The sequence below is a fragment of the Zonotrichia leucophrys genome, chromosome 7 (assembly GCF_028769735.1).
Source record: "Zonotrichia leucophrys gambelii isolate GWCS_2022_RI chromosome 7, RI_Zleu_2.0, whole genome shotgun sequence".
NCBI lineage: Eukaryota > Metazoa > Chordata > Aves > Passeriformes > Passerellidae > Zonotrichia > Zonotrichia leucophrys.
Window position 1 is genome coordinate 17,835,544 of NC_088177.1, and position 15,312 is coordinate 17,850,855.

At 36.3% G+C, this 15,312-nt stretch overlaps 1 protein-coding gene across 6 annotated transcripts in view; it reads right to left on the reverse strand.

Annotated features, from left to right (window-relative positions):
- Positions 1–1,376: 1,376 nt before the first annotated feature.
- The window catches only part of BOLL (boule homolog, RNA binding protein), a 31,154-nt gene continuing 17,218 nt past the window's right edge, over positions 1,377–15,312 (reverse strand). For 4 of the 6 annotated variants that reach the window (XM_064718080.1, XM_064718081.1, XM_064718078.1 and 1 more), the window contains 9 exons: positions 14,450–14,504; positions 13,926–14,004; positions 11,295–11,461; positions 10,702–10,773; positions 9,987–10,034; positions 8,798–8,923; positions 7,270–7,344; positions 3,937–4,002; positions 1,390–2,100 (listed from right to left, as the gene is read on the reverse strand). In XM_064718080.1, coding sequence (XP_064574150.1) covers positions 3,985–4,002; positions 7,270–7,344; positions 8,798–8,923; positions 9,987–10,034; positions 10,702–10,773; positions 11,295–11,461; positions 13,926–14,004; positions 14,450–14,504 — 640 coding nt within the window. In that variant the 3' untranslated portion in view covers positions 1,390–2,100; positions 3,937–3,984. Of the gene's footprint in view, positions 2,101–3,936; positions 4,003–7,269; positions 7,345–8,797; positions 8,924–9,986; positions 10,035–10,701; positions 10,774–11,294; positions 11,462–13,925; positions 14,005–14,449; positions 14,505–15,312 lie in introns of all 6 variants that reach the window. The other 2 variants (XM_064718079.1, XM_064718077.1) reach the window with 2 other exon arrangements.

Sequence of the window (15,312 nt, forward strand, 5' to 3'; positions counted from 1 at the left end):
TGATGACATGTGACTGCACAGTATTTGCACACTTTCAAGCAATTAGTTCAAGAGACTTCCCTTTAAGCACTCTTCTTTTAAATTAGTGCTCACTGTAAAATTTACTTTCTTGAATCTCTGAAGCACAATTAAAAACAGGAAAGTCACATTTGGTAAACAAAGTGCAGATTTCAAAAATACAGGCTTGGGACTAAATCTCCAGAACCCTGGGTCACATGTGTGTTTCCTGACACAAGGAGTAAGGCTCCACCAGAACATAATCTTTCTTTCTTTGGTACCTTTAGAGACAAAACCTCATTAAAAATATTTAATATGTAAAAATTCTTCAATGGAAATGAATTATGGCTTTGATGAGCCAAGATTTTTATGATAACCTTGTATTGAGGAGTTCTAAAACGTGAAAATTAAACAGAACTGGACAGATGTGTTTAGTGGTACAGACTTGCTCAGAAACATGAGAACCTAAAACAAATTAATTCCCCCCTTCAAAAACAGGCTGAACTCCACTTGTCCCCAAAAGAATTGTATACTACTTTTGATATTAGTGATAAAACAATCCACTACAGCTGCTACAGCAATAAATTGTTAAAAAGAGAAATTATGAAAATTATATTTGTGTATATTTTTCTACCTAGCAGAAGATGCAAAGTCACTTGAGGAAACTTGCAACCAAGACCTAGTACATGACATCTCCTTTCCTAACAATTTCAAAACAGCATAAAACCAGAACCAGACTCCAACTCTCTTCCTGGACAACACCACAAAACACTACTGAACACCAGAAGAACCTTGAATGAGATTTACATACCATACATGGATTATTCACTGACTACAATGTCTGTTTGGCAAGATATCTGAATGATTAAAAGGAAGAAAGTACTAACAAAACAAATCCACACAAAAAAGAAAACCCTCAAATTACTACAAAACAGATAAAATTGAATAACTCAAGGATATTTTAGATACAAAAAATAAAGGCTTCAATGCTACAGAAGCAATAAGCCATACCTTGCACTCCTGTAAATACAGAGCCTCTATTTTCAACCTTTGGGGAATCTGATTTTGTAATGAATAAAAGGAACCCTAGGAGGAAAGGGGAGAAGCAAAACCAAAAACCAAATGAACAACACACCACAACTAAAAACCAAAGTTATTTTCCTGAAATCAAGGAAAAAAATAGTCTGTCATCTCAATTTGTGATACCACCAGGGAGTTCCTTATTTTCAAACAGACAACAGAAAACCCCAAAGAAGCAAAGAAATTTTCATTGCTTTTTCTAATTCAAGCAGTCATTTCATTCCTTTTCCTATAGCAAGAAACATACTGTAAAACCAAATGCATATGCAATAAAAATATTAGAATGAGAACAAATCATTATTAAACTAGGGGTCCAAATTTTATTTTAACAAATTATTACTGCAAACACTAAAATGATACAAAGTAAAATCTTATAAAAGTAGAGAACACTGATAACAAGAAAAATTAAGCTAGACAAATTATTTTGGAATGGAAATGAAATTCACATGGATTTAAATAATCAGATTTTATCCACAGTACAAAAATGCTGTATGTGGCAAAACAGCTTCAACTTTGTAACTAATGTATCTGTAAAGTTTATGTAAACCAACAATTAAAGGTGATATTATCTCTTCAGTAGAAGTATGCTGGCTCTCAGTCTGGGCTATAACTGGAATACATACAGCAGTCTGTGTTTCAGAAATCACTCCCTTGCCTGTAACAGGGTTTGTAGTAAGAAAGGAAGAGCAGGGATAAAATTATTATTTCATGTGGTTTTACCTGACCAAACTACAAAATTTCAAGCTATTACTTGACAGAAAGTAGTGGTATTTTAACTGGGGAACCTGCAAGGAAATATCAGAAGTTAGGAAGAACATACCCTCTCTGTGATTAAGTATTTTAGCAAAATACAGAGCTAAAAACCCCAGTGTTTTACAGCATCTGTAGAAGGTGGTGTAAAGTTTTATCTTCCATTCTGTAATCTTTTCTAGGAGGAAACTGATGACTTGATGCATACTGAGGTTTCAGACTCACAGATGAATGATGCAGAACATCTCTTCTCACAGAATGCGACCTCAATTCCTAAAGAGAGGGAAAATGCTGGGTTGTTTCTTCCGTTCCAAAGTGTGTCCCACTTACTGCATTAATAATGCTCCAATGAATAGTTACAGTCCACTATTGCATCAGCTGCACAGACTTGGTGCAAACAGGAAAAACAGATTTTTCTTATGCACCTAGGTCATAAAGCCCACAGTGGCAGGAAATACCCCCCTTTGTTCACAAGCATGGAACCTTAGCATGGGTTCAGAATGCTTTTACTAAAGGAAAATAAGCCAGTTTTGTTCATTGATCATATGGTCTTACCAAAGGATGTCAAGGTATTAAAGCAATTGTATCCTCTTTCTAATTGGATGGAGAAAATTTATTTTTACAGAGCATTCTGTGAAAACCTATGTAACCAATTCAATTTTTTTTTCCCTTCAGCATTCTCTGTAATGTCGATCAGAGCAATGCTTTACTATGGGTACTTACAATAATATTGACATCAAGTTTTTAGTAGCTGACCCATAAAACCTGAGCTAACAAACTGAAAGCTGTTTTATTTGTAAACTGAGAGGCAATGGACTGTGCTTACATAATTTGTCAGTGGATGCCACTAGCTGCTGACAAAAGGATGGCAAGATGCAGAAAACACAGCTACCACTTTAGGTACTGGCACAAACAGATTTTAGAATACTTGTACTATTCTGTTTCCTCTTCCAAAAATGAAATTCTCTTACAATCCCCCTATCTCAGCTGCTCCATATCCCAAAGGTACACTGTCCATCTCTTTTACTCTTTACTTAACTACGTCATATGACAGACTCAGACTGTCCATTTTTTCTAACTTTATTTCTTATGCCAGGCCTTTTCATCACTAACTTTTTTGTTTTATTAAATTTAACTCTTTACTCTCCCTTCTGGCTCTGATGGTTTCCTAATACAACCAGCTGCAGCTCATACACCTCTATCAGGTTATCCAAACCACTATAAATCTCAAGGTATCAGTCTCTTTTCATCAGCTACTAACTCCCCATCACATTGTGCATTGCTTTTCAAAACTTCCAAGGTTCCATGCTCTTCAGTTTTCATATCCACTTTAGGATTTCAACCCCAATGTGTTTCTCTTTTTCTTTAGTTTAACTCCTGTTAGTATAGGTAGGACACAAACACATTCTCTTTGTCTACTGACAAAATTATGCTCAGTTTTACACTGGTAGGCATCTAATATTTGTTTAAAAGCTGCTAATATTTGTTTAAAAGCCACAGCTGGGGGTAAATCATGCAGGCACATCTTAACATACAGCAAGGCCCTGCTACAAATCAGTGAGCTGTTTAAAGGCTATCAAGTAAGAAAATTACTCCCATTTTAAGATGTGCAAAACATATGTTCTTCCCTAGGCCTCCTTTCATCAAAATTCTAATTTTTAAAAAAGTGTAAGCAACAAAGAGGCAGCATTTTCACAGTAAAAGCATGCTTGAGCACCTGCCAGAGTACAGCCTTATAAACACAAGCTACTGTAAATTGCACAAAATAGGGAGAAGAAAAAGGGAAGTTGTCAAAAGGAAATTAAAACAGTTGTCAGAAATAAAAGAATCATACATTAGCAGTACAGAAAATTTCATTCTTGCTGAAGGAAAACAATCCAAACTCATATAAAATTCAGGCAGTTTAACTAAAATGATGGAGTTTACATATACACTACCATCCCAGGAATGAATGACACTGATTATATAGAGTTTGGTTTCTGAAGAGAATTATTAGCAAGTGTCAAACTGCAGGAAGCAGGCAAATGATGCTGCAGACTGTGCTAGACCTGAGCACATTTTATTATTCACTAAATCATAAATAGCAAGCATTGCAATGAAACAACTGACCCCAAATGCCACAACTGGCAGCTGTAGCTCCTATGGTGATGATGGATCTCAGCCACACAGGAAGGACTAGACACAAAAAAAAAAAAAAAAGAAAAATTAATCAGTAAAGATAGACTAGAGTGGTCCAAACGCTTTAATAGTGGATTCTCCATAGGATCATCAAACAAAGAGAAAGCAAAAGAAAAAAAAACCACTGAACTGAAGTAAGAGCAAAGAAACAGAAAAGGAGAAGTTTGTAAAGAGGGCACAGAATGAAACAATGTGAGAAAAAATATGCACTTCCTCTACCTTTCCATGTTAATATCCAATTCGCAAGTGGAGTTTAAAAGAGCCATTTTAGAGGCAACAGACCTAGCTGCAGCTAGTGACAAGTTCTTGGCAATCATATAACTAGAAGTTTAGATTCACATTTCTTAGACTAACATATCTATAAACAAAAGGCTTATCCTCTTTCAATTTCACTTACCTACACAGAAAACATGCAGCAATATTTTTTGTTGCTTCACATGGAAGATCAGACAATAACATGCAGTACAAGTATAAAATAACTAAACTTTCCCCCAAATGATTACACCAGAACTGTTATAACAGACACAATTTACATCAATCTACCTGCATGAGTATCTATACAAATATTTACAAAGACATGTACATTTATATGGCTTATACACACTGAACACAAATATTCCCCTATTACTCTTACCTGCAGAGAAAAAGTGTGCTATGTTCAGTTCAATTTACAGAACACTCACCATGCAAAGGCCATCATGCACCACTAGGATCTGAATGCAAGCATCCATGAACTACAGCACAAAGGACACTTTATTGTCTGGTACTGTTGATGCCACCCAAAAACTCTGCTTGACACAAACTATAGGAAAAGCAGTAACTGCAACAGACTAGAACCATGCCTGTGCCCCAAAAGGGACACTGCAGCTCAAAAGGGTAGATTAAAAAAAAAGCTAAAAGCATGAAATAAAACAAATCCTATCCCCCCACCCAATCCATATACCAGAACCTTTTACACTTTGCTCACTCTGTAGAGTGCAATTGTGTGCTTTGCAGACTGCAATGGTGTGCTCACCTCAAGGGTCTCCCTCATATACACACAGAATATAGAACTAACATTTGCCAGGCCAGTGCCTCAGAACTTCAGATAAACACTTAACAAAACTAAAACTTCATTCACAGGTATTTGTCCTGGGCCTGAAATCAAAGATCACAAATTTCAATCCTCACTAAAGTTCCACTGTTACTATAGCCCAGGTAACTTTTGCTACCAGACACTTTTTAATATATACTCTCTGGAAGCATCCAAACATTCCTATACTATCTTCTAATGAGGAGATTATCTGAAACCTCCAGTAGAGATGAGAATCTTCTCACTTTCTAAAAAAAAAGCATCATCTGGCAGCCTTTGAGAATGAATGTTAGCCTTATACATTTGTACATTTGTGAATATCTGAAGTCATATGCTCATCAACAGAACACGCTGTTACTTGCCAAAAGAATTAAGCTTTAAGTAAATATATCCAATGCCATTAGCAAACACACAAACACAGGGAGGGGATTAGCATTTTTGATTCAAACTTTATCTTAAATACCAAATTTGGATCTCAAAATAATTTATAGTTGGAAGTTGGAATATGCTGTTTTCTAATTTTCATTTAGCACTATTAAAAACTTTGTACTAAAAAATGGCATTTTGTTGAAGTAACTCAATAGTTACTCCTATTTGTACTGATGGTAGAACAGAGAGAATGATGTGCTGTGAGCTGCATTTGAAAGCTATAAGAAGTCTACAGCAGTGAAAAATCTCTGGATAGCAGCTGTAGCATCCCACTCTCACCACCTGACTTACAGCTCCTAGGACAGAGCCCAGGAATTGCACTGGGAATACATAGTGCAATAGAGGCAATGAGCAGATTACCTCCAAGGCACAGCCATTACTTCAGGCATTACTACTGCCACCACCTGGCAGTTTGCAAGCAGCAGATCTATTTGTTGGGCTATTTTAAGCAGACTACAGCCACCAGGCAGTTGCCTTCTGCAGCTGGGGAGCAGGTGGTAATACCGCAGGCACTTGCCTAGCACATAGCAGTGTGCTGCCAACATTTGCCTTTTTCAATCATTGATGAGAGCTCAGCCACAGACACACAACACAAACTGATCATACTCAGTACCTGGGAAACATATCCAAACTCCAAGTGGTATGTGAAAATGTAGTATGAAAATTTTATAGGGAAAGTTATATTTTAGAACTACTAATTGCCAGTAAATGAAACTAACTAAATAAATAAAACATAAAGACTATCCAGCATCTACCTGCAACGAATAAAATTGCCAGAATTCACTAAGTCTTTGGAAGGGTTTAACTATCTGTGAATCTACTTGAGACCTGAACAGAGCAGAGTTTTAATTCTAGGTAACAAGACTTCTGAGAAAACAGGAGAGAATGAGCAAGAAATAGAGAGCACTTTATTCCAAGACAACACTTGGGTGACAGCCCCCTCTGCTGGAAATACCCAGTACATATTGTTATACAATGGTCTGGAAAAATGCTAAAACTAAAATAAGTTTAAAACATGTGGAAAAGAGAGCTTATAACATGACTTTTATTCACTCATGTAAGCACCTTTCACAGAAGACTAAGTGCTGTAATATCAAGTTTAATTACTGACGATTTTAGATCTCTGACATCAGTCAAATCAGCTTTGACATTATTTCACATATGGCATCAACAGTCCTATTAATTTAGGCAAGAGGACCTTAAATTGGAAACCAAAAAAATCCAACTTGCAAAAGGTGACATGGAATAATATTCAAAGGGCCTTTCTAAATCAGAACTACACAAGAGAACACCCACAGGTGACTGACTGGGACAGTTTTTCATTTTCTGCGTTTCAAAATCTCAACTCTTCACAACAGGAGGTGCTTTTCTAAGGCTGAAGTAATGAATAAGAGGTAAACACGCAGAGAAAGAAACAAGGATTTGTAACTATCACCTTAAAGAACTGAATAAGGTTCACTATTTTCTCTCAAAATGTTTCTTATTTGCAGTTTACTTTGTAGCTCAGTCTTAAAATAACTAGTCATGTTTCAAATACTTAGTTCCCCAATTAGTTCCAAAATACGTAACATGTTTGTCCCTCTGTAACCAAATTTCAGTTGAAGAAAAATCTCAGTTTGTTTCCAATATTTCCATTTCCTCATGTACTAATTAATTAATAAAAGATTTTTCAAGCATTCCCCTCTTATCTTATTGTCACTGCTTCAAGAAAGAAGACAGCAAGATTGCTGTGCTTGCTGTAACTAGCTTGGTGTGATACTCACAGCTGCAGGCATGGCTATGTGACTCTGGACATAGGGCTGGTGATGTAGGGTTTGAACTCCATGATCAGAATACAGCTGATATAAAAAGAACACAAAAATTAGCACAAAAGCTTCTTTCACGATGTTAAGTTTTTTAAGCCTTTCATAGGCATTTAGAATCCTTAAAACTTCAAAATGTGGGCTATGCTTATCTGAACTAGTGACTTTTTTAAAAACACAATTTCAACATTTAAATCTATGTTTTCCCCACACATTAGCAAAATTTAGTGAACTTATCTTAAATCAGTGTCATAAATCACTTTCCTTGACAGAAGTAGCAGCTTCTTTATTACAAATTTCACTCAGCTCTAATGGGAACAGTGTTTAAATGTGTAGACTAGCACATTGAAAATGTGATTCCCAGCAGTATCATACCTATAAAATATTTACATACAAGTAATACAGACTATTCTTGGAATTTTACACCATTCTTCTGAAATTTGACACATTGTTTCCTTTAACATGAATGAATTGCCTACCTGTAAACCAAGAGCACATTATATCCAAATATTCCTTAAATAATTTCAACTGGTTTCTTAGTGCTCATGGATTTCAGATCTTTGTACACCTTTATAACAAAATCATGAAATAGTAAAGGTAAAATAGTACTGTTAATACTACTATGATTATAAAATATATACCACGATTTATGCACCTTCAGAAAGGAAGAAAAATCCCCATAACCCAAGCCTTGTATTATTCAGTATCTTTGTAGGGAAATTAAATTACTTCAGAATGTCAGAATTTTGCACTTCAGATGTCTGAAATACCAGTTTTGGAATTTCTCTTGTAGGAATAAAATACCCATTTACTTTTGGAACCATACTTGAATACTAGTATTAATAACTAGATGTCCTAATTTAACCTCTATTTTGGCCTCCCTGTTCATGAGGAATGAATATTTGAGAAGTACCAATTAATACCAAAGTGGAAATGTGTGTAATTCAGTTTTTCCTGTAGCCATCTACTACAATTTCTAATATCCCATCATGAATAGATTGATTAAGTATTTTTTGCTCAGTTTTTTGATTCGATATCAGTAACATTTCCAAAGCTTAAGAAATTTTTAAAGTACAATAAAGCACTCTTAATTAATTCAGATCACCAGAACATTTAGAAAAAGCTTCTACTCACAGAAAAATTACTTTAGAAAGCTATTGTGGTTCAGGGATATTCAACCCAACATTCCAAAGAATAAACTGTCATTTTATTTAAACATTGCTTGCAAACAAAACCAATTGACAAGTCCTTACATTGCTGTCTGCAATACATTTGTGACTCTCTAAAATATTTCAGAATCAAAGCATTCTCCTACACAGGAAGACATGTTCTAACTTGAGGACACCTGAAATCATTTAATATCAACATAAGCACCAGAACAGTTGACCTCACTACTTTAACAGCCAGTGCTTAAAATAAAATATTGTCTTTTTCAATCACAAATAAGCACTTCAATTTTCAGTACACTTTTTTACATTTTTTGTAGTACCTCAGGAACTGCAGCTTCCATTAGGAGAGGTGGAGATATACATCCACCTTCCTGGTTAATTCCTATTGGCTGATAAAAGACTTCAGATGGTTGCAGATACAGGAGTGGAGGTGAAGAGGTAGGAGACTGAAATAAAACACATTATTCTAATAAATGTTCTAATTTAAGCAGGATAAAGAGAAGAGCTTATTTTACAGTCCTCTTTGCTACATATAAACACAAGATAAAGCTTTATTTTAAAGTGTGAAATTAATCCTTGATTACTTAAAGAAACTAAGCAAGAGGGAAGTAGACAGAATGGTCAGGTAGTACAAGAAAAAAAAAGTCCTTTAATTTACATGATTTTCAGATTTTATTCACATTTTGGAGAGCATTGCAAAATCCTAAAACTTGTAAAATTAATTTAATCTCAAAATCACAGAAACATACCAGAGTTAAATTTTCCCTTGCAACATGGTTACATTAACAAAACAAGTTTTTTGTTTTAAAACAATTAGAGAATCTCTGTAATTCAGCACCCTGATTTCAAAGCAATGGATGAATGTATTAGAGTGGAACAGACCATAACTGGACAAGGTGGCTGCTATTAAAGTAACGAGGCTGCATTGCAACAGCTCAAGCTTAAGGGACTTGGTCCTCCCTTCAGGTTCAAACTCTTCAAGTTCCTCAAGTGTCCAGATTTCCATATCAAGCTGCTCTTTTACAAAACAGATAAACTCTCCCCACAGAATGACTAAGTTAACAATAACTTCCTCCTACTTCAGGGGCCTGGCTCTGATTTTACCCAATGTGTGTCCACGTGCTCCTGCTAAATCTACCCCTATGAAATGTCACAGTTATCAGTTAATTGAGAAGTTAATATCTACTTCTTTAATCGGGTGAAATTTGGTAGTTTTTACCTGCTTCTAAAGAATTTGTTAGGTAATTTGATACAAATATTTTGCTAAATGGAAGGAGAGGGGGAGGATGCTTGCTCTACATCAGACTTATATTTAATGTTTCAACAGATGTTATTTTATGCCTTCCATTGCAACAGTAAATGTTGTAAATACATTGCTAAAATATAGCAATTAATACTAATTTCAACCAAGTTGTGAATAGTGGGAAATCTCACTCTTGGATAAACACAGCATACCTTCTAACTAGGTGAAAAGTCACAGTAAATGCAGTAACTATGAACTGTATTTACCTGTGGAACAGACCACTGCCACTGACTTGAAAGACACTGTGTTGGTGCCTAAAATTGAACAAGAATATCTCACTAATGTGGTGAAGAACAAATACACATAGAATACTACTATTCTCAAATCTGTAATTAATTCTTAACTAAAAAGAGGAAATATGATTTTCATTAAGCCCCAAATTACTCAGGAACATGGTTTTATCTATTTCCACTCAGCCTCCAACTTGACCATTTAATAAATTTCAAAAACTTAAGTCATGCTCTCAACAGAGGTGCTCAGAGCACATGAATCCATAAACCCAAGCTGAGCCACTAAAAAGCATGGCTTTAAGGGAGAGGTCTTTATGATAAGAAGAGTCCAGAAAGATTGTGGGCAATCTTCATCATTGGAGCTACTTGAAACTCAACTGGACAAGTACCCAAGAAACCTGTTCTAACCATCCCAACTCTAAGCAGGAGTTTGGCTTAGATGATAAGCCAGCTGTCCTGCAACCATCTTTTTTTGTCTTTACAAAAGAAGATGTAAATTATTAAACTTCCATGTAGTTACATAGCAAAATAAACTGTATTCTACTGAAAAGTCTTCAATGAAGTTAAAATATGTTTCACACTAGTATTACCAACTATTTCCTAAGAATAAACAGACCTGGGACAGTGCTGCAAATAGGACTGCATGGCTGGAGGATTAGTGATGGTCTGAAAATCATTTTCAAACAGATACCTGATAGTGGTACGTAGGAGACTGATAAACAGGTGGAGCAACCATCACAGGTGAACTGGAAACAGAGCGAGACTTCAAAAGAAAAGAAGTTACAAATCTTAATGCAGCCATTTCATAAACTGTCACTCCTACTACACACAGCTCTGGAATACTATGGTACTGAACCACCCCCCTCCCTTTCCAAAATGATTGACAAAATTTTAACCTACACTAAAATTGCTTCAAATCCAGTGTCTCTAACAGCTTATGTTAGATCAAACAAAAACCTCAGCCATACTCACACCTTCCTAGAAAGCACTAGGCCATCACTATCTAGAGACAGTAAAACTTATTCCTGGGGCAAGGCCCAGACTGATTATGAGCTGTCCTGTTCAATAGGTCACACCAAAGGAAAAGTGCTCTGTAGAAGCAAATAAACTGAAGTGTTATTTTAAAAAAACCAACCAAGCAACACAAAATGGAGTCTAATATAAGGAAGCCAATTAAACATCTAGAATGAGGCATAGCTGAAGAAAATTAAGCAGAAGGGACTTGAAAACACTGCAGCTATCCTGGTCCATGGAAAAGCATAAATATCAAAATAAATTCCTTACTGGCCATGGCTGCTGAACAGGAGAGACTTCAGATGTATGAAAATAAGCCACTCCATTATGGTAAACATATGGATATCCACTGGAAGTGGTCAAGTACATTGTACCAGCTTCTGGTGATACAGCAGTAGTGGCATACATTGTACCAGCTTGTGGGGTCACAGCAGAACCTGGAATAAATATTTAAAAACTTACTTGGAAATAACTTTTTTCAGATGTATACACCACGAAAAAAGAGATCACTCTTGATTTTCACAGAAAGAAAACATTCAAAGAAAAGAGCATGACACAGCTTGTCTAATGCCATCTCAATTCCCTCTCAAACATGATCATGAAAGCAGATGGCCACAGGATGCCTCCAGAGGTAGATGGGAAAGGCTGCAGAAGATGACATCCATACAAATAATTAAACACAACACATAATATGGGGAGATTTCTGGAGAGAAAAAAAGGGAAAATTAATTCTGTAGCTGAAGCTGAAATCACAAAATAGTAACATAGTACAGAAAAAAATCAGGAAGGACACAAAATAAACATCACTAAGTAAGTTTCAGTGTTTTACCTTGCCTTGCAAAGGTAAAAACCACCATGAAGTGCCATTTTATGAACTGACAGAACACTGCAGAGATCACCAGAATGCTCAGTGGATGACCAAAAAGGGTCACAGAGGGATTCAAGAGCTTTTATGGATAGTAAGAGTTTGACTAATTCCTAGAAAAGCCTTAAGACACCTGGATACAACACAGCCGATAGATTATCCATAGACAGACTAAGATGTTTGTCAGGATAATGTTAAGCACACCCTAGGAAAACTAAAGGCTGTTTTAGCTCCAGTCAGCAATCTAGAATAGCACTTACTGGTATCTCAGATGAGTAATTTAATACAATCCCATGGCCAACAATCCTATCCACTAGCTACCAAGCATTTGCACAAGTAACTGCACAAACTTTCTGCCAGGGTTGAATAAGTCTCTGGCAAACAAAAAAGAAATCTTCCTCATTAAACACAGAAAATTCACTGATGAAAAACTACATTTTGATGCTGGGGAAAAGCAAACCAAGTGGCTCTCCCAATTATGTTCAAAGCTCTCACCCCAAATGATCCTATGACAGAAGAGCTAAAAATAATTTTGCTTTACAGTATGAAAGACAAGCACTATATATGTGGGCTACAGAGGAGAGCAGTTCATTGCCCAGCTCTCTAATTCTGTGGAATGTAATGGAAGCCACAGCTCTACAGTGACATTGTAAGCCCAGGTGTTCTGGCTTCATGAAGCCAAGATGAGCTGCAGTAGGACAAAGCATTCTGGTGACTGAGATACACTGAGCATGAGAGCAGACTTACTGAAACCAGGCCCTAGGAAGTGGCTGGATGGCAATATGGTCCTCTATCACAGATCTATCCTAGGCATGAGAGACAACAGGGAGTTGGTCTACAAATAAATATCTCAAAAGCACGCAGCAGCTTTCTTTGAAAAGCTGTTTTTAAAGATTTTTGGTTTACCCCTGTTGCCTCATGTCTCAATTAAAACACAGAGATATGCCCCTTTTCTATCAATTTACACATTCATTACAAGAGTCAGAGGAAGCAACTCCCACAAATAAGGCAAGAGAACTGAAAATACAAGTAAAAGATGGAAAGTGAAATAAAGCATAGCAAGAAAATGGCATACAATCTCATGATGATGAGTGAGCAAAGATCATACTGAATAATTTCTAGAGAAAGAAACTATACAGTTGGAACAAGTATTCCATTTCCCCATGGCAAATAATAACCCATACACTTACACCAGGAAAAGGGGCACACTTGGGCACAAGGGGGGAAGGAGGCAAACTTCTTGTCTTCAGCAAGTGTGCCTGCACCAACAGCAGCAGTGTACACATGAACCACTTCCAACAGAGCATGATAAACTAAAGAAAGCTTCAGAATTAAATCAACATTCTGCTGTATTCTGGTCTCAGAATGAAGATGAGCAAAAGGAAGGATGGGTTTTTCCTAACTGTTCCAAAAGGTACCATAGGACAAATACTGCAGCAAAGCCCCAAAGTACACTTCATTGTCTGCTGCACTTACAAAAGCAATCTTTTACATTTCTGACACACAGCCCTTACTGAAGGCAACTGACAGATCTCTTCTTAAAAGTTGGTGATTTATAGCCTACATTTTCAGTATCCATTCAATATCTTAGAACAAACAGCTCAAGAAGAGAGTGCAGACTACAACCACACATTCCTTATGGTTTCTGCCAAAGAAAGCAAGCTGCAACAATCCTAACGGGTTTTAATAACATAATTAGTGAATAACAATGCCACTAACCAGCAGAGCCTGCTTTATCCTGTAGAACCTGCAAGGACACACTGAATGTTTAGATTTAAGATTCTGCCAGGCAAATTGAATTTCCATTCAGTTCATTCCTAGATATGTAACTCTCTCCAATAAAGTAAAAGAAACAACACATTGAGAGATAAAAGAACCAAGACACCAAAAATCTATTTATTTCAACATTTCCACTTGCATGCATTTGCTTCCATTGCAAACCACACACAGCATTAATGCAGTGCAAGACCAGGTACATCTTGGTTAAAAACTTCCATTCGTATTGATAATACACAAATATAAGTAAAAATACATACGAGCATTAGGACTTCGAACTTGTTTTCTTATTGCTGGTCCAATATTCAATTTCTTATCCTTATAGTTGAGCTTTTTAGCCTAGAATTAAAGAAACAAGACATGATTATTTTCTACACAGATCTGGGTATATCTGAGAAGTGAAAAGTAACTCAGTAGGTTAGACACATTGAGCATGAGAGCAGTTATGTTGAAACCAGATCCTAGGATATGTGTCTGGAACCTGGTCAAATTCCTCAGGGTCTGTTTCTAATACTAACACATAGTTAGCAGACTGCAATACAAAAGCAAGTTCTGGAGACATCACTCAAAATAGAAGAGTAGGACAAAAGAAAAAAAAATATCAGATGATGATCAGAATTTCATATAAGAAAAATCTTATATTAGATCTCCTTAAACCATTTTAACTATCAGACCAAACTAGTCTTCAAATGCAATTTGGCAAACAGAGGACTAAAGTACTCAGGCCTAGTACAAAATCAATTAATTCATTTAAGAGACAAACATAATGGGGACTGTCACTTACATCTTGTAAAATCTTCTGTGCCTCTTCTTGGGTTTCAAACGTAACAAAGCCATACCTAAACAAAGATGACAGGAGCTAAGCCTCTCAAGTGTGTATTTACAAACACAGCACATACTTACTTGATGTACACTACAAGTGGCATTACAAGGTAAATTAATGGGTAAAAAAACAACCCTAGAAGTAAAGATTGAATTAACAACTGCATTCTTAGCACCTTTTTAATTACATTCAAGTATGTGACAATATACTACCAAGAATGATCAGCTGTTCTTGTTACTCAGCCTATGCCTTAAATTCCTTCATTGCTATTAAACAAAGATTTTGATCTAAACCTTTCACTTCTTGAGGTGACCAAGGTGAGACACCTGGATTTTTTCCAAGTTAATATTATACTGTAATTCACAGTACAGCTCTCACCTACTTCAGCAACAACTGTGAATGCTCCCCACTGCCACAAACACAATCCACTATCTTAAACTGAGTTCTCAAAAAAGCAGTGATGCAGTCATTTTCTGTGAATTTTCCTGTAATTCTTAACAGGATTAGCATTAAAAAGAGTTCTGTGGAGATCAAGGATGAAGCAATTCTCATACCTTGTGACATAGCATGTCTTCCACAATACCCCTTCTAACTGCTGCAATAAATCAAGCAGGCTTCCCACTCAGAACTCCTGCTTTTCCAACCCCCTCAATTCATTCCCAGAGTAATCTTGGTGGCACTGCCAGTGCAAAGTAAGTGTCTAAATGTATACAACACATACATAAGAAAACCCAAAACCCCTTCCTCCTCCTCCAATAAATCTGACTTCCTAAACTTCAATTATTTTTGAAATCTGTGAAATGTGTATTTTTGTGCACATGGTT